Below are 27747 nucleotides of genomic sequence, written 5' to 3' on the forward strand. Positions count from 1 at the left end.
TGTGTTTCAATGCATTTATTAAATTCTTACAAAACAGAATACAAAAAATTCTGGCATCAACAAGGTGTTACAAAGGAAAAAAAAGTCCCATCAAGCTGTATCAGTTCACCTGGTACATAATAAAGTGCTTGGTTTTTTGTTTTTGTATTTTAAATTTTTTTAAAGATTTTTTTTCATCCTTCCTTATTTTTAAACCAGTCCCGGGCTGGTAGACTGTCTCTTGTACACCCAAGTCCCCAGCAGTACGTTTAAAGATGACTTTATGTGGAAAAAACACACACAAAAACCTTTGGCAGTCTTTGTATCATAGCCAGAGGAAAGTATTTCTCCTGGACTGATTTTTTTTCTCATTAAAAAAAAAGGAGAGAGAAAAGCCACATTTTCACAGTAAAATATTACTAAACAGTTCTAAATTGACATGAATGGAAGAAGAGAGGACATTAAATCAAAAGACAGCTTCAAGGCATTCCTTCCTCCCTCTCCCCGAATATGCAGAAACAAAACTCAACTGGAGGTGCTAAACAAAAAAGGCTTTCCGAGAAAAAGTTTTTCTTTATATATTTTTAAAAAAGGAAATAAAAAGAAAACTGCCCAGGGAGAGGGGAGGAGAATTTTAAAAACAAAAGCAACAACTTTGGCACATAAGAGTTTAATCATTGCAAACTGAAAAGGGGGGAAAAAACAACTGGGTGCAATCAAAGACAAACTAAGCCCAAAGACCTGGAAAGCAAAATGGAGTAAGATTAGCTGGTCGGGAGGAAGCCATGGGAAGAAGCCAAGAGTATTTGGGGTCTTCAGTCCCTCGAAACTCAGTAAAACGCTTCTGCAAACCAGGGGAACTGTGTTAGGCTTCAATAGGGCACCATGTCAGATCTCTCCAATAAAAGAGAATATTTTTATTTCCTAAGCCTGTATATGTCCCAAAACTCCTTGGGAGTCAATGCAACCTCACAATTAAATTTTAAAGCATACCGTTCCAGGCATCCCCCGGGGAGGAGAATGACCTTTCTTCGCCTTCTCCGAAATGTTCTATGCCTCTTTGATCTCTGAACAGAGATAAGAAATCTTTGAGCACCTTCACAATTTTGGTCACGTACAAAACAAAAAGGTGCACTGTGAGATGGGAGGTTTTATGAAGGAGGAGGCAACCGTTTTTATTCACATCCGAGGAGTCACTGTGAAATTCTGTCCCGTTGCTCCTGATGAGATTTATAAATCTTTTGTCTCATTTGATGCTTCACTGAATCCCTTCTCCTCTTCCCTCCCGTCCCCATCTTCGAAACAAACTTCAAATCACCCAGGCGAATACACTCCTTTGCTGGCTGTGTCAGGGCCATGCCCAAAGAGTGAAACCTTAAAACTTCATTGCCCTTTTCTGTCCCATCTCAGCAAGCCACAGAACTGCAAGGAAATTTCAACCGTCATGTTCCTATTACAATTATTTTAAATTCAGTAACACTTCTCAGTGCCAAACACCAGCTCCACAAGGCCAGTTACGCACCTGAAATCAGCCCTTTCAGTTGTGGAAGCTGGGCACCTCATCCCAAACCTGAATTGCTGACGGATACGTTTTGAGTCACAAACCTATTATCCACAGTCTACACAATTTCCCAATCTGTGGAACGCAGGGACAACGAAGCAAAATGCATCCTTCAGAAAAATCAGTCCCTTAAAAATGAAGCAGCACTCATCTCGTGCCACATGGCACAGCTGCCTCTTGAGAGGGCTGTCCCTCAGTACGGAGGGGCCGACTTTAGAAATCCACTTGCTTTTTTTCCTGGATATCTATCTTGACAAATAGTAAAAAGAGGATGTTTAACACGAAGATCAATCACCCACAGGCAATCCTGCCACACGTCCGACCTCTATGGCCTTGTTTATGTTTCTTAAAATGTTGGGCATATGTCCGGGGGGGGGGGGGAATGAAAAGGGACCTCTGAGAAAATGTCCCAAGTGCTACAAAAAATCCTGAGAAATATCCTGATTGGGAAAAGGAGATTGAAGGGAAGGAGTCTCACTGGGATCAAATATCATGAGAGCTTCCCCATCACTCCATGTTTTGCCCTTAAAAAAAAAAAAAAAAGACAGCAGGAGGTACTTCTCCCAATGACTCAAAGAGGAACCAAAAAGAAGGGAATCCCATCCGCCCCAACTTCCTCCGGGGGGGGCAACCAAAAATGCAACTGGGGGGCAGGAAGGGGAGCGAAGCGCTTATATTGCCAGCTTTTGTACTTCCGTTTGTTTCAGAGAACAAGGTGGCTTTGTTTCTGCTGGATTCCAGACAGCCAAAGTTCTGCCACCGTTTTATATCTCTGCCCCCAAATTAAGTCTCCAAATTCATTTTAATGAGCTCGGTCCCTGTTCCAGGAACTCTTCACCCCTTTCCGCCAATCCCACCGTGTTCAGGGTTCTGTTTTGGGGATGCTGAGAGGCAGAGGAAAAGGGGGGGGGGGGTTCCCAAAGGGATTTCTAGTCTGTAGCCTAGAGACACCCAAGATCTCTCCTCCAGACTTTCATAGGCTCTATAAGCATTTCTGCTTCCCCCCCCCCTCAAATCTTGCATGGCCAACCCAAGATGAGCTTGGTTTCTTGTGCTGAAAGAGTAAGACGTGCCACCCTGGAACATTTAAAAAGCTGTTGGACCTGCAGCCTTATGGTGGCTTCCCTGACAGTCGTGTGCAACCATACGTTGTTCAAGTATTTCTCCTTGTAAGACTATGATCTACAACCCACCACAAAAGGCATTATATGCAAATTTTCTCTTTTACACGTACTACAGAAGTTCATTTAAAAAATAATAATAAACAGCTCTTCCGGGTGGCCGCATGAGCAGGTTTAAGGGCCGGAGGCCAGTGCGGTTCCCCAACCCAAAGAACATTCTCATCCAATTGAGAAATTTGCATGGCAAGAAAAGAAAGCAACTACAAATGGAGAGGGTGAATGAACCTCAGCCAGCTCATTCGTCAGAAAAGGAGGATCCTCCCAAATTGAAAAGTTACCAAAACGGCCAAGATATCTAGAAATTGTTCTATCACCCACTCCTGAACACCTATTGCATAGTAGTATTGTTAGATTTGTGTTCCTTAAAAAACTTTTCAGAGGAAAGTATGGTTCCAAAAACACCGACACAGTTATTTCCAGCTGCCTACCTCAGGAGAGGAGGTTTTAACAGGAAAAACATCACTTCTGCCACCAGCTCTTCACACTGGCAAATTTTGATCTAAAAACTGGTGGCACTGCTGGTTACTAAGGGATTTCAGGCATTATTTAAAGTGAGTCCTTCAGGGATTCAATTCCTCCTAAGACTCGGGATGCATCTCCTAAGCAATAAATCCATAAAGTTTAGTGCCCCACTGCACTACACATCACACCATGTTTTAAGTCTCCACCCTAAGCCATTTGGGGCCATTGGACTTGAAGCAAAGTTAGCAACTTGTGTTTACTCAGAGGCAGGCCCCCAAAGATCCAGCTAGACATCCCATCTAAGCCGGTCGGACAGGACCACCACGACCCACATTTAATATTCCAACTAGAGAAGCCGCTATTCTCCTCTTAGGACTTTGGAGTTCTCCGCTAGCAGCAATCCCAGGAGAAGGAACCCAAACACCAGTCCACAGGCACACGCGACATCTTTCCATCTTGATTAAGGAAGGAAGGTACACTTTTCTCATTTGTGCACCTTCCGATGACAACTCGGGTCAACGTCAGGGCGACTGCCTGTGCCCACATCCCAAAAAACCCAACAGAAACCAGGAACTGGCTCGGGTTTTGAGGAGAGGAGGGGCTACCCAAACTCTCTCCAGGTGGATCCTTCACATTGGCAAATGGGCACAACGCGCTTATACAGGCACCCTTCAGACTTTCCGCAATCACTGTGAAACAGATGTCAGTCTGCAGCGTTTGGGGGGGGGGGGGGCGAGCCTATCCATAGTTTTCTAGCTCTTAAGACTGAGCTGTTTTGCATTTATTGGGGGGGCACTTGAGGGAGGTGTGATTTTTAAAGGGATGGGGTAGTTAGGGCTCCCCCAAATGAAGGGGTTGTGTGCATGATGCTATAATATAGAAATATGGCCAAGATTTTAAAAATGCCGGCAGATGTGGAGAGAGCAAGAAGAGAGCAATTAAAGTTGTTTTCAAACAACCTTTTAACCAAATATAATTTTAACATCCCCCTTCTGTCTTGTTTCTTAAGCTTTTTTGGGGGAGGGAGGGGGTGCCTACTATGAGAAACCCTCCTAACCTGCTTCTCTTTGTCACAACTTGAACCCAGTGTTCCACCATCCTGTAAATCTGAAAGTTTTCCAAATACTGAGGTTTACTTTCAGGAAGAAATCAAATTAGGTACAAAATTATCCCTGGATTAGCAAGGAGTCCAGCTTCTTGTTGCCGTGAAAGAAGAAACACTGAATACAGCTATCATCGATTGCTTGTAACCCCCAGCACAAATGCAAAACAGGTTTCTGATTGCTGTCATTGCACCATCTCAGATACTCTTATCATCCCTTGAAAACTTCCAGCTAGCTTCACGGTAACAGCTTCTTGCTTTTGTTTTAGATGCATAGGGAAAGAATGCAAAGATTTTGCTTTCTATTTCTGAAACAGATGTTCACCAAAATATTAGAAACCCCTTCTAATAACTAGTTAAGCAAACAAACAGCCACACATGTGCATAAACCCTAAAAATAAGTCCTGAAAGCCCCTGGGGGGGTGAGTGTTTCTATCACCTTGCATTGTCTTGTTTCCCTGTTATTAAGGAGGGTAATTATACTTTCATTTCTGCAGTAGCTTGGCAACACAAGACCACGCTACACGGCTCCATCATGTCCTCCACCGTCCCGGAAAAAAAAAATAAGGAGTGAGTCCAGACCTGGTTATGGCTGGCCCTAAACCACCCATTCACCTACAAACACCCTTCGTTCTTTAAATAATAACAAAACAACTCAAACACTACCCTATCGTACTTGAGACCAAAACAGACTTGGATTTAAATAAAACAGGCTTCCCCACACCCCCATGTCCAGTTTGACCATTGATAGGAAAACCGAAGTGCGGATCTGAGAGGTATATTGCCAACAAAAATTTAAGTGCCCTGAAAAATCTGAAGCAGAGTACACTGGGGGAGCGTGACAAAGGACCGAAAACAAAACTAAACAACCCAACAAAACAGTGTTAGCTCTATCACTCGGCTAGGTTGTCCCACTGCTCTCTTCTGCCCACCTTCGCCATAGCATTAATCCACCAGCCCCACTTTTGGTTTACTTCCCTGGTGTTCAGGGGAACATTCAGAGCTAAGAGGATGAGAAATCGCAGAGGTGCCTGCATCACACAGTTGCGTTCATTCAATACCACTGTAACCTGTAGCGCCATCCTAAGAATCGCTGGGATTTGCAATACTGTATGGTGAAAGGGCTCTGGAAGACGGCTCTTTGGCTGTCTTTCATGAGAAGGCATCAAACCCCTCCCTCACCCAAAGCAGATCTCAGAATCCCCCCCAACATCGATTGAAATGATCTAACGGTGTTCGCGCAGACACATCTTGTGAGTTCAGCCGATCTTACATCTCCCTGGAGCAAAGCAAAAGGCAAAAATCCCTAATCCCGGGTTCCTCGGCCCACACATTGCAGTTGATTTCAGTTTCAGGATTTGTATGTATAAAGTATTTCAAAAGAGAAAGAGAAAAATCAAAGAGCCAAACTAAACAGAAAAGTAGATGCATGGAACAAAGTCATGCGCCCCAACATAAGAATACTATTTTAAAAAATGGTTGAGGACTTGTAAAAGGGGAGGTCCTCCCCCATCTTTCACAGTACAAGGAGGAACAAGACAGACAGAGAAACAAACAGCCAGTTACTGAAGTTGTCCTTCCTTCAAGTAAGGGAAGGGGAACAACCCAACGTTATGTCTCGAGAGCACAAGAAGAAGAAAATCAAATTTAAGCAAAAATTATACTGGATGTGTGTGCAAGTAGAGAAAACCCTTCACGGGGATAAAAGTAGATTAAAATATCTGCTTCTTTTAAAAAAATGGTGGGGGGAAAATAAGGACAGCCAGTGTTAAAACAAAAATCAGGAAGTAAACAAACAAATGAACATACAAACAAAATTATCCTTGGAAACCAGCCAACTTGAACAGAGTTCTCGATTTCTCTTGTGTGTGTGTGTTTTCCCCCTAGCTACTCAAACAGCTTATTATTATTATTAAATTTCTTTTGTCCAAAAAAGGGGGACAAAAGGAATGGGAAACGGAAGATAAAGCCCGGCATGATATACTCAAGAGGAGACGGGGTGGAAGGAAGTCACATGTGGTCGCCGACCAGGACTAAGGGAGCCAGCCGGGGCTGGCCAGCCTCCGCTTTGGCCAAGCTGGTCTTCTGCCGCCGTTTGGCCAGCTTGGACTCCGAAGGGGGTGAAAGCTGCATGGAGCATGAGGTAGCTTTGATAATTATGGGATGAGACTCCTCCTCCTCCTCCGCCGCTTCTTCTTCGTTCTGCATCAGCTGCCGGTTCATGGCAATGGCTTCAGCAGCGAAGGAAGTCAGCTCTTTGGCACTGCTGTTCCTGCACAGGACACGAAAAAGTGTCCGTTAAAAGTCCACCCTGCTTTTCCTTTCATATGGACATCAAGCGGTGGCTTTGTTTTTTTTTTTTAAGGTTCTGCACTAGTGCGGAAAACTCAATTCTGCAACCACTGGCATTTCCAAAAACAGAAAAAGAAGGAAAACATGTCTCCCAAATGAGAAGAGTACTCGGTTCTGCAACCAGGAGGGCAGAAATGAATTCTGCAATGCCAAGAACAAGGGGGGGAAGCCAATTCTGTCACCGGGGCTGGGAAAAAATTAGTTCTGCAATAGAGTCAAAATGGGGTAAAAACCCAATTCAACAATGCGGGGGGGGGGGAGGCATCAACAGTTCTGCAGTGGATAATGAAATGTGAACTTCTCCCCTGTTCAGAAAGCTTGCCTGGAGTTGTACTCACCTTTGCAGGATGATTGGAGTTGGGAGCGTGTTATCTGGAGCACACTAAAAAGAGAGAGGACACTGTATAAATAGAAGGACGGAAGGAAGGTGCTGATGATGAATTGAAGGAGGAAGATCAAGTTAATGAGAAATGAAGAGAGAAGAAAGGAAAGAAGGAGTTGATGAATAGAAAGAAGGAAGGAAGGAGCTGATGATGAATAGAAGGAAAGAGGTAGTTGATTACTGAAAGGAAGGAAGGAGAAATTTATGTTTGGCAAAGCCCCAAAGCCATGTTCAAGCCCAAAGGCCTCCTGAATTTTGCCCTCTCGACACCCCAATCTGACTCCCCCCCCAATGATAAACTAAAGCAAGACTGAATGGCTCGCCCGCCCTGATACCGAAATGTGGCCCCAGACAAACTGTTTCGCCTTCAGGCGGAAGAACGCCGCCCTACCCTTGTGGTTAAAAGCCAACGGCAGGCTTCTAAACACAACAAGGTGGGAACTCGAAGAAAGAACGAATAAGAGAGAGGAAGCCCCACCTTTGAAGGGAAAACTCACCCCTTGCACCCACGGGTGTTTGAGAACTTCAGCCGCACTCAGGCGCTTCTTGGCATCCCGCACCAGGAGCTTTGATATGAGATCTTTGGCTCCGAAAGAAATGTGAGCCCAGTCTTTGTCCGGGAACTCGTACTTCCCTTCCTGGATGCTCTCAAACAACATGTTCTGCAGAGGCGGAGGCAAAAAGACGAGGGGAAAGTGAATGGGTCGGGTTCCACCGGCAAAGTTCTGACGGAGATTGGCAGATGCGAGCCTCCCCATACAGGAACAGTCTACACCCGTATTTGCCATCCGGACTCTATCCCAAGCCATATGAATTCTGGGCACTCTCGGCCACTCACCTGGCAAGCAGGACAGGCTTCGCCACGGTCCCAGCCGCAGTCTGTCCCGCAGTGGCCCACGAACGGCGGGTAGCCGCTCAACATGATATAGAGAATGACCCCCAAGCTCCACAGATCGCAGCGCTTGTCGTAGATGGATGCCTCCTCGTTGAAGGCCTCCACGACCTCCGGGGCCATGTATTCCGCTGAGCCACACTGGAGAGGGTGGGAAGAAAAACCAAACAGAAGACAAGGGGACATTAAGGTGCGAGATCCACATCCTGTTGCGAAAGAAGAAAACCAAACACAAAACAAACAAACAAAAACACCCACAACTTGGAACGTAGCCTGCCTCTGTGTTCTCATTATGCGCTGCAATTTTATCGGCTATCATTCCAGGAAGCTGCAATCTGAGCCTCCCCACACAGAGGCAGTCTACCTCTGATTGAGAAAAACCATGATGAAGGGGGGGGAGGAAAAGCCTGCCCCTCCTCTCCCTCCCCTCTCAGCAGGATTTCTAGAAGCACTCAGCCAATGACTGCCACAAATAGGATGCTGGGTTGGGACCAGCCAACCAACCAGTCCTGCAACAGACACGGGGGCACACAAAACACACAACTTTCTGGAAGGCAACACCTTGGCTTGGCTAAAAAAAGGGGGGGGGGAATTAGCTGGCTACAACCAACACACATCCACCCTCCCCCATCCTGGTTTCACCCGGCACAGACTGTGGTCCCCTCCTCTCTGCATCCTCCAAGGACAATTCTTCCCCTAAGCATTCCAGGCAAGCTCGAGGGAAGCCAGCCAAGTAGCATACAAGGGACCCAGCAATTCCAGGAAAAGGAAAGAGTCACGGGGTCAAAAGCTCAGCCAGCCATTGCCCAACGTTTTTCCATGCCTCAGAGAAGAAAGGAAGGGGTGTTTTTTTAAATATATAAATCACCCGGAGGTGGCTGGGGGGGGGGGGAAGCATGCAGAGTTCTCCACCTCTGCAAACCAACACTCTTATCCAAACTCCCCCAATGAAGGGGGAATAACATGCAATAAGATATGATCACGCCAAGCCTATGGGAAGTGTTTCCATGTTTTAAAAGAAATCAGCTTGGGTCACGTGGCACACCCAAACACATGTTAGCATCGTTATATTCGATTCTGATCCACACTTCCTGGTTGTGGCTTTACTGCTGACTGGAAGAACAGAGAGACCCCCACCCTGTATCACCAAGTGATCTGTTTTTTTAAAGGGGAGTTAAGCGGAAAACTGGGAGTTCTCGGTGCGCAGATTGCCAAGGAAGGCCTAAGCCTCCATGCCCAAGCACAGTCTACCTCTATACTGTATTATAAAACAATGCACAAGAAAGTGCTGCCCAAGCAGAACTAATTATGGCAGAAGGAATAACAAAGTGGACTTTGAAGCAGGGTTCACCAAGGTGATTTTTGCCCAGAAGGGAGAGGGCATCTAAAAGCTGAAACAGTTCAGTGTTTAGTGCCGAGGAGAAAGAAACAGTGGAAGGTCTGGTCATCACAGAGGAAAGAAGAGTTTAGATGGGAAGCTTTCTTGAGCACCAAGAGGGCATCTATCGCAGAAAGATCTGGCTGCCGAGGACTTCACCCTCGCCAACGTTCAAAGGGAAAAACAAGGTGAAGGAAGGAGCCAGAAAAACATAGATGATTAACATGGCCTCAACCTCCAGAGATGAAAGTCTGCATTGCTCCTGGACTCAAGAGAGACACGTGGTGTGTGCACTTATGTAGTCTTGCTAATATACATGGTATTTTCTGCAGGTCTCCACCTGCAAGGAGCTTACAAATCTAGATTTCAGAAGGGAAGAGAGAAAATAGAGCAAAGAGAAGCACAGAGGTGTGAGAGAGATACACATGCAAAGCCATTTCTATATTACATCTTTTAAACACGTTCCTTATACGAAGGGGACTGGGCATCCCTTGTCACGGAATAGGTTGAAGATGCCAAGGGGAAGTTTGTTCCTCATTATTTGTTGGCTAGATTAAAATCCTGCTTTTCCGTCAGTAGGCTCAGGGCGGTGTAAACGGCTTTCCTTCCCCCCCCACCACAACCCTGTGAGGTAGGTCTGGCCGCCCTTCCCTTTCAAAAAGGGGGTGAGCCAATAAAAACACCTGACCCAGAGGAAAGCCTCAAGACCAGGGCAGGGGCTGGGCGCCTCGGCCAGATTCCTCCGCAGGTCTGCAAGGGAGAGGCTGGCTTCTCCAGAGCCCAGCAACGCTCCAGAAAGGATGATTTACAAGCCAATGCCAACAGCATTCGCAAACGAGGGCCGAGTCTTCCAGCAGCTTGTCCGGTTTTATTTGGCTAGGTACCCCATTTGTCCAACCCTCCCCATTGCAGCCGGCGCTCTCTCCCTTTCCCCCTTTCCTTACTGCTCCTTCTTCCCCAAAGATTTCACACACACATACACCCTTCATGGTGGTTTTTCTCAAAACAGTTTTGAGATGTAACGGATCTGCTTTTGCTTTTGACACAAAACAGCGGATGGGGGAAAGGTAGGAAAAAAGGGGGAGAAGAAAATATAACCTTCCAGCAGCGCAAGCGAGATGCAAGCCAGAATTCAACCAGATGCATAATCTGCTTTCAGTGCGCATACGACCGCACTACCCACCCCTTGAGCCCGACAGTAAATCTGGCTCCCAAACGCAGAGAGGCAAGCCAAGATCTCCTCCCCCTCCCTCTTTCCTTCCGCTCAAACCCCACCGCCCCACACGCAAGCCTCCGTCTGACCCACTTCTACCTCCGCAACAAGCTGTGGGGTGGGGAGAGACAGATGGGAGGTGGAGGGGAGAGCCCCGACGCCGAGATCGGGCAGCCAATCGTCTCGGCTGTTGCTAAGAGCAAAAAAACCCCTCCGCTCGACGTCTCTCTTAAAACCAGCCTGCCAGACCTGTGTGGAAAGGAAGCCGGATGGGGCTGGCGGGGTGGGATGGGATAGGGGGGGAAGGGAAGAGGAAATTAAGACCATTATGTAACCCAACGCAAGCCATTCTCTTTAAAGGCCCACCAGGTCTCGGAGGAGGGCGCAAACCGGCTGAGCAGACAAGGTCCTTTGCACAGCCACCCTATCAGGCAGAATTCAAAGCAGCAAAACAGAAGACAAAAACACAGGGCTCCTTAAAGACTAAACATTATATATTAGAGCCAGGCTGGCCACGCTAGAGAGCCTGACTCAACTCAGCCCTGCGATTGAGTCAGACTTTGTGTTCAATTCCCTCCTGGTGGTTGTTGGGAAAATGCAAGAACCAGCAAAGCAGATATCGAAAGGCTTAATGGAAGATTGCCATGGCATAAAAACACTAGCCAGTGCAGGGTAGGATTCTCGACTTCAAATTAACCCACTACACATAGAACACACTGTCAATTCAATTCAAAGGCAATAAGATGTATTGAAAGGTGGGGGGAAATACGCAGAAAGTACACCTGCAACACTGCGTGGCCTCTCTTGTCAAGGCAGGGTCCTCTCATAAAGAAAAGCAGATTTGTGAATTCAAGGTAACAGTCTCCTTTCCTAACTCAAAAAGCCCAAAACTACACATTTAAAAGCCGTCGAGAACCATGTTGCTAAACAATATTTGAAATGACGTCTCAGCCGAGTTCTGGAAGAGAGAGGCACAACATAAAGAGCTCCATGTGGGGTAAATGGCTTTCCTCCTGCCCATTTTATCCTCTCAAGAACCCTGCAAGGTAGGCCAAAAGGCAGGAGAAACAAAGACACTGGGCCACATTGCACAGTGCAAGGACAGACCAGGACCTGGATCTCTGGGATGTTCGGTTGCCCTTCTATTATAGACCATTTAAAAAAATACATAAATACCTAATGCATGAACTCCCGTCTCCTGTTATTTAAAGCTTACCGGAGTGAGCAGCTCAGGGGTGGAGATGGGAGAGCAGTCTCCGTTCATCTTGATCCCACTTCCTAAATCAAAATCACAGATTTTTACCGGGGAAACCTAGGATTGCAAATAAAGAGAGAAGGTTAAGGCCAGCCACTATTGTTGTTGTTGTTAACTATTATGGTTATATTTGAACAAAGCCCACTGTACAGATGGAATTTCCCATGCAAAACCTTGAGATTTTTATATATTTTTTTAAAAAATATCTATCCTGCTTTTCCCTCGCAAAGGAGGAGATACTCAAAGCAGTGTAAGAGACACCAAAAGCATTTAGACCTACATTTGGTTTTAATGGCCAGAATCCTACCCACAGTGTGCCCATGCATAAGGGAAGCCCTGTGAAATTACAGCAAGACACTGCTGCTAATTAATAAGAGGGCAACCCTGGATTATACAATTCTTCACTGGAAATTAAAATGTGAGGTTCCAAGAGGCCACACAATGATCCGACCTATCGTATCAGAGACACACTTAAGGTATAGCTTACCTGGTCAGCACTCTCACAGAGAATATTTTCTGGTTTTAAATCTCTATGTGCTATTCCTGTTTAACAAAAGGGAGGGAAAAAAAGCAAACTGCTGTCACGGTTGAGTCAACACTTTTTGCAAGCATCCTTGAAACCCTTTCTTTCTTTGCTTAACAACGGGGAAATTTTAGAAAGCATAAACTAGGTTAGAAGACTGTGGTGCCTGTGCAAAGATGGCCAGGAAATTCTTGTCCCTTTAAATCTTGTTACTTAATTCATAAGCTATATTCTTCCTCCCAAGAAAAATATTCCTTTCAAATGAATGACTTTGCTGGAGAAATGCCCATTAAGAGCCCCAAATTCTGAAATGTAACTCATTCAACAGGGGCGTTACTGCATGCATTCCAATAATAGAAATACCCACTTTATAGACAATAATGGCCATTAGTTTAAGAAGCTTGGGTGCTAAACCTAAAGAGCAGAATAACTTTGTTCACCCATTCAAAGACACTATTTTGAAAATGATGCAGTAAAAACAAGCAGCATATAGGTTTAGATCAAGCCGAAAGGAGAGGAAAAAGAGCATTCGCCAACACGACCACCCCAGAAGCTGATTTAAAAGGCCCTTTTCCCCCCCATTCGCTCACCTTTATTGTGCAAAAAATTAAGGGCACTGGCAATATCGTGGACCACCATGCTGGCCTCCAGTTCGTTGAAATGGCGCCGGCGGTGGATGTGGGTCAAGATGGAGCCTAGAAAATGAAGCAGAGATAAAGTAAAGCCAATTTAACAAACCTATCAGCCGGGCATCACTCCAGGTCAGACGTTCATTTCCTCTTCATATGATGTTCTTCCACTAGACACGCAAACCTTTCAGTGCTGCATTTCCCGAGATGGAAAACACACCATCTCCCCCAATCGATCCATGAGAAAACAGAAGCTAATCTGCCAGCCGAAGAGGCCGGCCGGACGTTCGTGTCAGAACACAGGCAGGCTTTTTACTTTTAAAGACCTGTTTTGGTTCTAAGGGGCTTCATCCACAGAGAGGCACAAATCCCTGAATCAGCACAGGACTTGTGGAGGAACAACAAATCCCGACCGGCCGGAAAGGGCCTATCCCTGCCCTAAAGCAGCTGAAGTTCAAAACAATTTTACCATTCCGCACTCAATTGCCGCCACCCTCTTTTGTACACACAGACCGACCAGTTTTCCAGATTTAACTTGCCTCCTCTCATCTTTTCAAACACGAGGTAGAAACGGTCTTCTTCTTCAAAGAACTCAATGAGCTCCAGGATGTTCCTAAAACAAAGGACAGAACCCGTGGACAGAAAAGGAATTAAACCAGATCTGAGGAAGGCATGCATGCATTCTCAAAAGCAACTTTTGGTTTTCTAAATGCAGGGAGGAAGATTTTATATATACACACACACTTTACTTTCTCGCTCTCTTTGCATGTTATCTGAAGCCCTACAACACAGATACATTTGAGCCCCCCCCCCCCATGAAGCAAGCAAGCTACAGATCTTTCCACGTGAGTACCTCCCAGTAGGTACCTGTGTCCTTGACATTGATACAGCATCTCCACCTCTCGGAAAACCCGGCTTCGGATGTGTCCAAGACGCTTCTCAATTATCTTTTGAGGGGGTGAGGAGAAGAAAGAGGGGCAATAAAGTTGAGCTAGGTAATTTGCACCGGATGATCAGCATGCATGCCTTGCCATAAATACCCCAAGAAAAAGGCTTTAAGATGTTCCTCTGACAGGCTTACTTTCTGCATGCGGGGAGCTTTCCCAAAGCTTGGAAATTAGGCAAGCTATACCCTCAAGGCTAAAACATCAGCACCAATGTTTCAGCATAAACATTAAACCTATTACCTTGGCCATTAGAATTCACCTCGCCCTCTAAAAATTAACAGAAGACGATATGAAACGGACTCTGATCAGTAGGTTGTATCCCGAGGATGTATGACTGCAATTCTGGAACCCTGAGTTCAAATCCACACTCAGCCATGGAAACTCACTTGGAGGACTGGGAGGGGCAATGGGGGTAAAAACCACTCCTAGATTACTTCACAAGCAACCTGATGGCACAGAACAAGGAGGAATTTAATGATCATGTTTCATTTTCCAGCCTTGGAATGCAAAATGTGCTCAAAGCCTCTTTCTGTGTTGCCCAAACCCTGCCACTCCGTCCTCCAAGTGTGCTGCGCAGAGCAGTCCACCCCGATGCAATCTCTCCCAAAGCCCCATTTTCCAAAATGACAGAAGTTGTGGCTTTTAATCTGAAAAGCAAAATAAAGGGGAAATGGGGGAGGAACAGCTACTCTCTTGGCAGCTGCTTTCCGTAATTTTTTTAAGAAGTCATTTTGAAAGGGGTTTGAGGGTCTGCCCATGGGGGCTCCTCATTCCCCCCAGTTGCAACCGCCCGCCCCCATCTCACAGCAAGAATCAAATTTGCAAAATAAACAAGCAGACCAATCACGCCCTTTTAATACACCCCAGTGAAGGAAAGCAAGGGGCAATTTTACAGGGGGTGCAACCCCCCCTAGAAATGTTCTGCATGGCTGCTTTAAAGCCTCAGGGATGAAATGGAAGAGATTTTGGGCCGAGGGTGAAGAATTCTATTCCCCTTTTCGGCTTTCTTTTGGGGCTGCCTTTTTCTTTTTTTAAAAACACAACCCAAGCCCCCCCAAAACCCCACAAAAAACAGTTGCCTCCTCCTCCTTACGTTTTTTTTTTTCCTTCCTGGCAATAAAAGAAAGAGACAACAGCTGTTCCTCTCCCTCTCGGCAGGAGTGGGTCATAACCTTGCCACCTCCACACACACACACACGTGACACTGCTAGAACCAGGCCTTCTGACTCAAACATCACCCGACAGGCGTCCTGCGTCCACTGTTTGGGACGCCCCGGGAAAGAATTTGGTAGGGCAGGTTTTCCCAAGAGAGAAGCGGGGAAAACAAAGCAACCCCCTTGTGCTTCTGGAGGACAGCCAGACACCTCACCCCACCCCCTTTGCCGGCTTGACCGCACGCAATACTTCTATACTCTCCCCCCTTGAACAAAATAAAAGGAAAAATAAAAATAAATAAAAAGGACCGTCAGATGTTAAAAGTAGGAACCTGGATTTCATCCAGCCCTCAAGCCTTACTCTCACGGCTGCCTTGACCGCCACCAATCTGATCGAGTCAACCTCTTATCTGTTCCTTCCCGCCCTGCAATTGTGGATCGACCCAAAAACCCATGATTGCAGGTGTCAAAAAATAAGTTAGGATCATCCTTCTCACACCCACAGATTTTGGCTCAGATTCTCCACCCTCCCCGCCGGAGGCCTTGTAGGACGGGACACACAATAGCCCCAAGTTCCCAGACGGAAAACACACACACACAGCGCTTTCCAGAGTGCCGTCACTGGAACCCGTACCTTCACTGCATACTCTTTGTTGGTAATGAGGCTGACGCAGGCCTGGACTTTCGCATGAGCCCCTTCTCCAAGGACCTCTTCCTGGAGCTGGTAAACATCTGAAGACCCCGGAGGGGAAGAGAAGACCGGAAAAGAAATGCAAAATTCAGAGAGGTTTCCTCAGAATGACATTTCTCAACCACAAACCAGGTACAGTATTTCCAGCCGGCTTCTAGTTTTAAAAGGCACAGCAGGACAAATGGAACACAGACCGTTCTTCTATTCCAGATCCTGACCCCTGGTCCCTCCATCTCTTAAGCTTCTGGCCCTGAGCGTTTCCAGAGAGGACACCGAGGCCTGGAGTACAACGTGCACAACCTGCAGAGTTCACAGCGTGCAAATCGTGCAAATTCAAGTGGTTTTTCTTTTCTTCTTCTCAGGCCTTGTAAGGATTGCATCAGCTGTTTGCTTTCTTTGTTCTTTGGGTCTGGGAGATTTGCACGGAGATTTCCTTCGTGTACAAACCCGCTTTTGAAGGTATTGCACAAACATGTTGATATACGGCTCTTTTAACAATAGCCTTTTGTTATCAGCAACCCCGTGATCCAGGAGAAGTTTAAACGGAAATTTCCTTGCCCAAAAGGGAGACAGGAATAAGCGCCCCCTTCCTCCTCACTCAGAGTGTACCATACAGTGGACCACTGACTTTAGACAGTATCCTTACCTTCGAACCTCCCTGAAAAGCTGTCCGTTGCCCGGCACCTTTTTTTCTTCTTGTTCCTTTTCTTGGCGTTTGGGATATCAATGGGCTGGCTTGAAGGCATGTCTAGTCCAACCAGAATTTGTATCCAAAACAAAAGAAAGAGTCTTCGTAAATCAGAATTCGAACACAGAACCCAGCCAAACACATATTGATTTCTGGCACTTAACGGCACGGCATGCCGTGCCTTGAAGCTGATGGAAAGCTTCATCTGTCAACTGAGATACAATTCAAGACTGAGCCCTCTACTTATCCTTTAGAAGATCAGGGAAATAGAGAGATGTCGTCCCCCACCCCCAGTTCCCAAAGCCTATGGTGGCCCTCCAAGAGGGATAAGATGAACACTCCTGAGGGGAGTGACTAGGGCACAAAAGTAAGCTCTTTCTGCCCCCCTCCATCTCTCACATTTGGCATTCAACAGATAGACTGCCCCTGCATGCAGAGGCTCTGCCGAACTATCACATGTCCTTTGAATTCATCTGCTCTCATTAAAAAGGATGTTTTTCAATACTGCCCTCTTGCAATCCAGTCAGATTCAAGACCCCTAAGCGTGCTCAACGGATAGGGGTGAATAAAAATATATTTATTTGCAGTACTTTCAGATTCTTTGCCCACTTTTCTCCCAAGCTGGGGACTCGAAGTGCCCCCCCCAGCAAAATCCGACAGATATACGTATGCAAGAACAACATAATTTTGGACTGTTTTTATACGTTACCATCAAGCAAATCAATATACAGTAATTAAATGAAACACCCCTCCCTCCCACGCTTTTACACTGGAACCCAATGTTGCTCACCGAGTCGAGACGGACATTCAAAGTTGAAGACTGACTCCAGGTGATTGGCTTGGGAAAATTCCAGGTCGAAAGGATTCTGGCCCTAGAAAGCCAGATGAAAAAAAGTTGTGTAAAAAAAAGCACAAACCAGAATAAAACGTTGGTTTGGAGGATCGTAAAAATCAGCTAAAAGCAATGGGACGGGAGGCCAAGTGTGCGGTATTTGGCGCAAGGGGGTATTCTCACCAAGACATATACTCCTTTCTGGTTTTAAAATTTCCCCCATTTGATAAAATAAAAATGAAGCTGTGGAGGCGGCTGGTCGGAGTGGCAGGCTGCCAGCTGCTAACCCTCATTATGGCTTTACAAGGGCATGAACCTTAGTTCCTCTTACTGTAGCTAAAAAAATAAGTATTATCTCTTCAACATTCATGGCAGGAAGATTCAGGGTGATTTAGTCAAAACTTTAATTGGACTGTAAGTTTAAGCCCAATACTTTTTGAGACAGACGTACAGCACACTTTCTAACTCCTGATGGCATTCTGTGCATTTCTCCCTTTTTTTTCTCTTTGTATTTATGTTGTAAAAATTCACACACACACGCAGTTACTGTGAATCAGGCTTACTGATACTTAGTGAAACCTGCCTCTATCCAAGCCAACACAGAAACTTTGTCCGTCTTCAACTTCTTTTCACTGTTTCCTGTCCAGCCACAAAGTGGTTACGAGATGGTCAGACGGCCATGGGTTTCACCCCTGTCTGTGCTGTATTTGCTTGAATGCTCTTCTGCATTATTTATTTATTTTATTTATATCCCGCCTATCTAGTCGGTTAAGACCACTCTAGGCGGCTTACAAGAAACATACAGCAAAATGTGTGTGTTGATTTTCAAAAAAAAATCTTTCTTGTGGACTAGTAACTTTTGGGGCTTCGTTTGAAAACCTGTAATATTTTATTTATTTATTAGATTTTTATCCCGCTCTTCCAGACATATGTCTACTCAGGGCGGCTCACAATAAAATGAATGATAAATAAAATAATAATAAAATAAAATAATAAAACCCTAGCCATGCTCTCCTCGAAAAGAGAGGCGTCTTGTACGTCCAGACTAGCTTCTCCACATTTTTCTCTCCTTCCAGCCTCTGATAATAAAATCAAAACACACAGGCAAAGGTAGGCGACTCCCCAGGACCCGGCGGCAGGGGGTGACAGGGCAGAACAAGCCACAGGCGGTGGCGGGAAAGTCGTCCAGCCCCATCATCAGCTGGGAGGAGAGGCTGATGATATGGAATGGGTGAAGCCTGAGCCGGAAAACTCCCACGTTCCCTTTGCTGAAGCTGCTGGCCCTGGAGGACAAACTGGGAGGGCACCCACAGCAGCCAGCCGCCGGGCGGTGTTCCCAGCAGGAAAAAGGAAAGCTGGCGTCGCCCTCGCCCAAACAGCAGACTCAGCAAAAAGAGAAAAACCACACGCGGCCCAAAGCCTTTTCTGGTGTTTATTTCTTTGGAAAGCAACACCACCTCTCAACAAACTGGCTAAGGTGCCGCATTTGTAGGCACCGAACCATCCCTTTCGTCCTGATGGAGGGAAGGGATCCTTCGAGCACGAGCAGAGTCCCTTGATGCACAAGGGTATCCTGCATAGCACTCTCTGCGCATGCTCAGGGGATTCCCTCGGCTTGCCCTGAGGTTTAAGCTCCCATCTCAAACCCTCGTTCCTCCCCACTCCGGCACACTTTGAGAATGTCGAGCGGACACCAGCTACGGCTTCTGGGTTATTCTGTATTGCGTGGAACCCGGAAACTTTAAATCAGGCCAACGATACAGGACAGACAACAGCAACAGAGCACTTGAAATGTCTTCACTCAAGAGAGTGACCAACGAAGTCCTGAAGAGGACGGAGAAAGACCACGGGATGGTTACAGCTGGTCATTCAAGGATTAAAAAATGGGGGAAATAACTCTTATTGGCCGAAGAACCCTGGGATGTCAAGTTGGGATGTCAAGCTGGATGCAACTTTACATCCACGTTTCGGGTTGTCGCATCTGAAATCCAGACAGCCGCCCACTCACTGCCTGGTCTTGCAAAGTGAAGTGTGAGGTGCTGATGCCCATGATTTGCCTCCATTATCTCCTCACCGACAGGGGTGTCGGTCGCCAGATTCCCCCCCCCACTCAACTTCACGAAAATTCATCTTTGCGCCCTTTTCCAGCCTATCAAACTTCACACGCATACAAGAAACACTGCAGCACCGTGCAGCCTCGCCTCCTCCACACTGACTAGACTCAAATCTGTGCATACTTGCAAAATCCTTGGGTTTTTTTAGCATCTAGCATTTAAAAAAAACACATCAAAATCCTTTGTCTCTTTATTTGGGGGTGAGAGGGGGAGGAACAAAACATCCCTGGTGTCTCTTTCTTTCCCCTTCTCTTTGGCTTTCTCTTTTTTAACATTAAAACCATTAAAAAAAAAACACGGCAAGAAGCCAGCTTTGGTTACGTAAGGTTGCCACCTCTCTCGATGCCCATCCCTCCTTCCCCTTTCCTGGGCCTCTTGGCCACCCTCGCACCCAGACCACGAGGTACAACAGAAGTTACATCATTCCTGCCCTCTTGCAAGTTTTTTTTTTTAAGCGAGAGAAAGCAGGCACAACACAAGCACAGCAGGAAACCGAAAACACCCACACAAACCGAGGGGTAGACTCCATAAAACACCAGTGCATCTGTTCGGTCGACTGCCCTAAACTGTCCGCCAGCAACAACGCCCCCCCCCCGCCCAAATCACTCTCTAGCCCCTTCTGGCTGCTCTCCCCTGCCTGGTTTTGCAAAATATTGAGTTTTAATATCACGCTGCTGCTGTTCAAGCCGATGCCAAGAAACAGTGCTCTTTAATTCACTTTAAAAAAAAATAAATATACATGCAGAACTTGGGGGGTTTGTTTTTCCATGCAACCAAGCTAAGCCTTTATGGCGCTGTGATCCTTTTTGTTTTTGGTTTATGCCCAGAGACGACAGGTTTACGGCAGCTTTACCTCTTTGGAAACTATGACCAGAATGATTTTACAAAAATATTGGAGAGTCTACGTTTCTTTCTCGAACACACATACGCAGCCAATCCAGCCTTTTCCAGTTTTCTTCTGAACCGCCAAGGTCACCAATTTTCAGATTCAGACAATTATCCCAGGGCGGCAAATAAGCCCAAGGCAAAGCCGTCTGAAACAATGACAAAGCCCATGTGGAAAAATCCCAACCGTGACCCAGGCCAGGGCGTGTGTCAAATGGAAACCCGCACCTTGGGTTTTGAGGATGGGAGAGTCCCATTTTTAATTACAGGTGGACAGGCAGAGCTGGTTTTTCAAATAAGTAAATCAACAGTACTGCCAGCTGCACTGATTCAACAGGTATATTCTGCTCGGGACGAAGAAAGGGGTTTGGTTTGTGTGGTTCTCTTCTGGGTTGACAGGGCTGCATTCAGCAGACAAATTCCCCCTTGACGCCGAAACACACATAAAAATGGCTCCCCAAATAGCTTTCAAAAATCCCAGAAGGGGAACCTGAAATCCCACAAGCCTTGAGCTCAGGCAAAAATTCACTCTTCCAGCCCCAAATCATCAAACCAAAACTCCCACCTGTCCTAAACCAGACAGTATGTGGGATAATGGGAACTGTAGTCCAACAACGCCTAGAAACACACGCCCCTCCCCTGAACTCAGCGCTCCCTGCATTTAAACAATCTGGCCAACTCTCCATTTCATAGGTACCATTTGAAGTTTTCAAAAGAGGTATGCAAACCTTCAGAAGCTCCCCTTTCTCCCCAGGGTCTCCTCCCACGTTGGCCCTGGACAGTCCGCCTGTATGGCCCGCTGGCCGGGCCGTTTCCTTGGCATTCTGAGGACTAGCAGCTTGGGTAGGTCTGTTTCGGTTTAAAGCCGGGAAAGGCTTGCACTTCAAGGGACGCAGAAGTGAAGGCAAACCAAGTGTTCTGAACGGGGTCTGAACATGAATTGCCTTTGTTACTTCCCCCCCCCACCTCCCCGACTTGAAGCCTGAATATAAATGCTTCGGAATGTGAGAAAAGATTTATTTTTTGGTGAGAAACCCAAGCCTAGGAAACAAAATGTTTTGTTTGTGAAAAAGACAACCATGGGGCGAAGCCAAGCCTCCCACTACCGAGGGGGGAAGCCCCAAAGCTGAGTCTCAGCAGCTACTGTCTGAGAGACAGGCGAGACTGGCATAACCAGTCCGGCCAAGCACCCAAGAGACGCAACGCCAGCCCTCACGCGCTCCAGGGGAAGCGCTTGCCAACATCCCATAATTAGGTACAGCCAGCAGTGAAGACGATGTGAACCATGTGAACCGACAGGACAGGGTGGGGAAGAAGACAGATCCCGGGGTGGTTCTCAGAAATCTCGACAACCCCGGCGGAGGAATTGCGTGAACTGGGGTGGACTTTTCGATCAGCCCAAGTTCCTTCGCTCACCGACTCAAGTCACCCCCACCTGCGTAATGGGCACAAGACGGAGAGACCAGTGAAGCCGAGGAGACCAGGGCATGTCAAAGCGGCAGCCAGAAGCTTTCGGATCCCAGATTCTCTCACAAGCAAAAGGCGAAGGCTGCACATTTCGAGGGCTCATCCGACAGATGTCGTGGCCAAGCCAAGCAAACCACAGCGGCACACTGGGGGGCATCTATGGTATTAACGATGCCTGGCATTTTTCAAAGCAGGCACCCCTCTGGCAGCCAGAATCTTTCCTGAGGCTTGGAAACAGCCGCTGGCAATTATCTTTGCATTTTTAAGGACTAGAAGCTTGACTATTTCTTTTCTTTTTAGATTAAAGCAGATCTTCTCAATCCAGATGCAACCGTTGCACTAACACTGTGCTCTGGAAGCCACCCGCAAATCCAGAAATTCGTCACAACAATAATCTAGAAGAAAAAGTCCGCTTCTGCATGGCTGAGGACGCCTCCCCCTCCATGAAGAAATAAGGTTCCCCTTTGGTCCCGCCACAACATCTCACTGTCCATCCAACTTTGCAACCCACCTGAACACACTGCTTTGAAAACCAGGACAGAGTGGGGTCAATCCCCCCCCCCCAAATGCTGCTGGATGGAGGGTGAGCATTATGGAATGGAGTCTCTAAGAAGGGACATGCCTCACGAATGACATAAAAACATCCAGATCCCAGCCTATAAATCAGCCATCTTGCCTGCTTCGGAGTCCAGTGTAACTCAGAAGCCTGCATGCGCTTAGAAGAAAAGTTGAGGGCATCACTTTTTAAAGCGGCTTTATGAGTTTGTTTTTTAAACTGACAAACTGCATGTTCCGTTGAGGTTCATAATTCCCTGACAAACCCTTCTATTTACCCCAGAGAAATCCAAATTCACAATTGGTTCTTCAATCCAGACCAAAATCTCTAAATCAGATCCAAAGATACCCAGCTTAATTAAACCATGATGAGGTGTTTTTTTGGGGGGGGAGCTAGAACGATCACCCCTTACCTTAAAAGAACGATGAAAGCCTGTTAGTTCTGTTTTCTTCTGCACCATCTTGAGGTTGTTGTTTTTTTTTTAAAGAAAATGCAGGAAAGGAGGTTTGGGAAAATAGAAGAAACAAAAGATGGGAAGGAAAGGGTGGGGAATTTAGATGGAGCTAATCCAGATCGACTGATGGAGGTCCTAAAAAGTGAGAGGGAAGGAAGGTGTTAAAGAGAGTTCAGGAAAAAAAATTAACCCACTTTTTCACCTCCCTCCAAATTGCAACTTTGTACTGTCAGAAGTTCATGGAATAAACCAGGAGCGGTTTCTTGTTATTTTTGCCTGCATTTACATTATTCACATCTTTAAAACTTGTCGGAAACAACCCGTATAAGACCTCAAGGTCCATAGTCTGTGTCAGTACATTTTAATTTCCACCCAAGTTTTGTCACTGCGTGATTGGTAGGGATGTGTAAGTTGACCAAAGTCTGAGAACAGACTGAAAGATTTAAAATATATATATATATTATCAACGAAATAAGGATAGCAATAAAAAAAAGTGCCGCTTCCTTCTCCTGGCTTGCACTTTGGACCTCAAGAAAGGAGTCGATCCCGAAGTCCAGAAATGCAGAAAGGAAATGAAAAAACAAAACAAAACCCAGTTAAGGAGGCGACGGGGACTCCAAACCAAACACACACACACAAACCCTTGGCCTCTTTCTTCTAAGGGTGGGGGAGAGATAATAAAAAGGAGACAGATGTGCCGTGGGCCCAGCAGGAACGGCTTAAGCAAAACAATACAATAAGGAATCCTCTTTTTTTTTAAAGCATGCATGCATGCATATGCATATACATATACATACATATATAAACACACACACATATACATATATACATATACATATATATACATACATATACATACATATATATATATATATACATATATATATACACACACACACACACACACATATATAATGCTGAAATATTTAACAGCTGTTCTTTAAGAGGCCCTTGCCAGGGAGCAGATTAATTAGTTTGCAAAGGGCAGCTGCAGAAAACATTTATTCCCTTGGTGGAGGAAAGAGATCCATGCTGTTTTTCTCTTCTTTTTAAAAAAATGACATTAAAAAAATGAAGCAAGTTTAGGTTTTGGAAAGCGTCAACGCCCCCCCCAAAAGGGTGCGTGTTTTCTCTCGCTGTCTTTTATAGGAATATAAGGACAGATCAAGAAAGAGGCCGATCCGTAAAGACCAAACTTTACTTTACTCTTGGATGGCCACCTGCTTTAGGTTTTTCCACGCACATACCCATGTATCTCGCTTTGTTTACACCCGCACACAAGCCTGTCGGTCTCAATTAAGAGAAATACTGTACCCCCAATTTAGAGCAGGCGGCTCCAAAGTTGGCCAAAATACCAAAGTCACGGCTGTTTCCCGTAAAACTGAACCCCGCTTTGTCACCGCCTTGGGGCCCCCCATCTGTAAAACCGGGGTTGGAAAGGGAGTCTGCATGGTGTTCATTTGATTCTGCTCTTTCACTCCAGCGCCACCAGGAATAAAATCCATGCCAACCCACCCCCTTTAATTTTTTTAAAAGCCTTTTAATATATAATTCCTGCTCACCATCCCCCCAATACATCTACCACACACCCCTCTAATATTTTTTCTTTCCCCTTCCCCGTAAAGAAAACAAAAACAAACCCCCAACCACTTTCAACGTGATCTGGTTGCAAACCAGAATTTTCCCCTGCATTAAGGGTGCTTCTCCCCCTTCCCCCATCTACAGCCACCTCTTAAATACTATTGGGGGGAGAGAAGCAGAAAGATTAGCGCAATGCCCCCCCCCGTCCTTTTCCATCTGCAGCCTCACCACCATCTCTTCTTTCCTTGCAAAGCTGGTTAGGGGGGAATGGCATTGAATCTCCCTCCCACCCACCCCCCTCTTTCCCTGGCAAAGGCGATGCAGCGAGTGAGCGTTTGCAAAAACAGAAGGGGAGGGAGGGGAAAAAAAGCAGAGATGCAGAGAACATTAGGAGTCTGCTTTTTAATTTGGGGGGGAGAGGGTTAAGACCCGGTTCTCCACCACCCCACCTTTCTTTTGCAGGAATATATTGGCATGATTAAATTTGGGGGTGGGGGGAGACCCACAATGCAGTCGTTCTTGCAACAGTAGGCCGAGACTTCCATACTCACTAGGACTGAGAGAAAGGGGAGGGTGTCTCTCAGATAAATTCAGATTTATTCAATGGTGGGGAGGGGACGGTGGACGAGACGCAGTTCTGGAAAAGCGAGATCGGCTCAGCCCTTCACCCGAAAGGAAGGAGCCCGGGTGGAGGGGGGGGTGGAACGGCTCCCTTTCTCTCATAAATCCCGATTTAATTCTTGTTTTGTTGCAAAAGCAACACAATAGCACTGGTTCGACAAAACAAAAAGCAGAACCGAGACCACAAGAGTCCGGATGTAGCCGGAGGGGGACCGATCTGAATAAAAAAGGGGGGTTGTCTCCTTCTTTCTCTCTCCCTCCCCGCCCCCCTCATTCAATGCAGCTTTATTTCATGCTTTTTTAAAAAGGGGGGGGGCGCAACACACTGACTTTTGCAAAAGCCGACTGCAAGCGGGAGGGGGGGTGTCTCGCTCTCTCGGTGCCCCCCCCCGCAAACCTCTCGCCCTCCCTCTCTAATTCTTCTCTCCCCTCCCTCCCCCTTGCCGGCTTACCTGGCTCGGGCAGCTCCGCAGTGCCGGCGCCACTGCTGCGGCGGATGGAAAGGCACCGACGCCCGGCTGGAGGGAGAGGTCGGGGGGAGAGAGAGCGAGGCGGAGTTGCCGCGGGGGCGCCTGAGACGCGCTTTATATAAGGGGCGGAGGGGGCGGAGCGTGGCCGGGGAGGGCGGGGCCGGGGCGGCTTGCATCAGCTGAGCTCTCCTAGGAGGGAGGGGGAGAGGGGGCGCCCGGCTGGGAGTGCCTCTGAGCGTGAGCAGAGCGTCGTTCAGGCAGGAGAAGGAGAGGGAAGAAGCCAAGGAAGAAAGGAAGGGCCCCCGAGCCTAGGAAGGGAGGGTTAGCGAGGCCTCTGAGCATGAAAAGAGTGCGGAAAGGGAAGGAGGGTTGACGGGGCCTCTGAGCCTGGGCAGAGTGCATCGCTTCTGGGCCTTCCTTTTCTAGGAGAGAGAAAGAGGGATAGAGAATTCAAGGCAGGGAAGCTTGGCTTCTCTGAGCATGGACCAAGTGCAGGAAGGAAGGAAGGAAGGAAGGAAGGAAGGAAGGCAGGCAGGCTTGGCTGGCAGGCAGTGACCCTGAGCTCCTGGCGGCCTCTGCCTTTGGGGCAGGGGAGGAGGGCAGAGAGCAGCCGGCCAGGCGGGAAGGGCCTCTGAGCATGAGCAGAGTGCCCCGGCCCTTGGGGTGGCCTCGCTCCAGGAGATAGAGAGGGAAACCAAGGCAGTAGGGGAAGGGCAGGTAGGAAGGGGGCAGAATTGGGTCAACTTCGATTTGTTGCATCCGAGTGGCCTTTGTAGCAGAGCATCCACACCAACCCAGATCTCTCGTGACCCTCCAACTACAGGTCACGCTCTTACTGCATCCCCTCCTGTTGAAAACATCTGGGGAAAATAAATGTAGAACAGAACAGAGTTGTCTGTCTAAGAGCCACCGTTTGGAGAGGAAGGAATGAGGACCCCAACGTCTTATCCCTAAAAAGAATTCTCGCCTTAAAAGCAGAGGAGCCCTGCCAGAGAAAAGTCGTTGGCAACTTGGCATAACATAATGGTGATTCTGAAATGAATTGCCAGAGGCAGCAAGGCAGAAAGAAAGCCAGATATAGTCTGAAGGTTTCTTTCTGCCTCCTTTTTCCTGGAGTCAAAAAGACACCAGAGGGAAAGATGCCAATTGTGTTTACTCCTTTAAGCCAACAAGCACACAGAGCAGTTGGCGGCACACCTCTCCCATTGGTTTCCTCCCCTCCCGGCCCACAGATGCTCCCGCCCGGCCGTCCAGCAAAACATGTTTTCGTCCTGTACACACATACTGGGCAGAGGGGAGGGATAACTTTGGCCTCTTTTGAACCGCCCTGAAACAGGAGAGTCTTGCGGGTGGGCCAACAGGAAAGAGGAGTCTAACTTCTGACCCTCTGCATGATGGATCAGGGTCTGTGTGTTGCCAAGCTGGGTCCTGAGAGACCTGAATTCGAATTCACAGTGAGCTGCAAAACTTAACTTGCTGTGCTTGGAATAGATTTTATCTCTCTCTCTCTCATAAACTCACAGGGCTGGACAAGGTGGCCCTGAAAATCCCCACAGTTCAACTTTGCCCCTTCAGCCACTCCAGCAAAGCTCCCCCCAAATCGCTCTTCCAGTGGAACCACAGAGAGGGCTCCCACTTCAAAGAGAGCCCCGCTCTCAGCTGGAGTGTCCTCAGTTCGCCGCAGGCGAGGAGGGGCAAATCTGAGGTCTGGTTATCTGCACACGTACACACCAAAGTTATCTCCGTCAGTAAAACACAGGCACATGCAGGCGCGCCGCCCTTATCGCTGCCTGCACAAGCCTGGGGATAAACAAACTCTTGCAAGAGACCACGCTGGTTTAACGTTTCCCTGCCCTCAGCGTTTCCCACTGCATTCCTCAGCCTCAAGAATTCGGTGACGCTCAGAAGCCTGCCCGGTTGACAGTGACCGGAGCCACAGCATGGAAAGAGTGGATTCCCAATCATAAATTATTTGCAGCGACTACGGAATAACAAGACCTGTAACTTCTGGGGCTTGGCTGTCAGATGGGAAATCCCTGGGCATCCAACCCACCCCGTTCCTCTCTTGTGTGTTCCCCCCCCCCAAAAAAAAATGACTTGAGATTTCTCCCCACACCTGATGAGAAGGCTCACTGGGAAGCCTGGCTAGCCATGTCCCTTGGGCTTTAGTCGGCGCCTGAAACATGGCAATTGAAATTGGGGAGTAGGGGGGTAGTAAAAGGCCATTCCCTGTGAAGTCGGGGGTTCTGGTTCTGCAGCCAAAGTAAGGGGGGGGGAGAATCTCAAGCGTTGGTGCACTCGCCCGACCAGGAGGTGGAGGGAAAGAACCCAGAGGCTGTTCAGCTGTTGCGCACGGTTTTTATCCAGGAACACAGATG

General features: G+C 47.2%; 2 protein-coding genes across 2 annotated transcripts in view; both read right to left on the bottom strand.

The window, feature by feature from the left end:
- On the bottom strand, positions 1 to 25503 carry MKNK2 (MAPK interacting serine/threonine kinase 2). The gene is made up of 14 exons (XM_078378825.1): positions 25352 to 25503; positions 22656 to 22832; positions 17180 to 17261; positions 16348 to 16449; positions 15645 to 15742; positions 13777 to 13856; positions 13449 to 13522; positions 12871 to 12975; positions 12245 to 12300; positions 11719 to 11814; positions 7858 to 8052; positions 7517 to 7681; positions 6976 to 7019; positions 1 to 6557 (listed from the first exon to the last, which is right to left on the bottom strand). Exons 2-14 carry the CDS (start codon positions 22701 to 22703, stop codon positions 6296 to 6298), a joined length of 1407 nt encoding a protein of 468 aa, XP_078234951.1. The 5' UTR covers positions 22704 to 22832; positions 25352 to 25503; the 3' UTR covers positions 1 to 6295.
- The window catches only part of MOB3A (MOB kinase activator 3A), a 337768-nt gene that overhangs the window by 296147 nt on the left and 13874 nt on the right, over positions 1 to 27747 (bottom strand). The window lies entirely within an intron of this gene.

This window comes from Pogona vitticeps, chromosome 7, assembly GCF_051106095.1.
Source record: "Pogona vitticeps strain Pit_001003342236 chromosome 7, PviZW2.1, whole genome shotgun sequence".
Taxonomy (NCBI): domain Eukaryota; kingdom Metazoa; phylum Chordata; class Lepidosauria; order Squamata; family Agamidae; genus Pogona; species Pogona vitticeps.

Coding starts and splice junctions, on each gene's coding strand:
- MKNK2 (XM_078378825.1), bottom strand. CDS start 22,703: ATGGTGCAGAAGAAAACAGAACTAACAGGCTTTCATCGTTCTTTTAAG. Junction 12,976..13,448: donor GTTTGAAAAGATGAGAGGAG/GCAAGTTAAATC, acceptor TTCATTTTCTAG/GCTCCATCTTGACCCACATC. Junction 11,815..12,244: donor TCTGTGAGAGTGCTGACCAG/GTAAGCTATACC, acceptor TTGCAATCCTAG/GTTTCCCCGGTAAAAATCTG.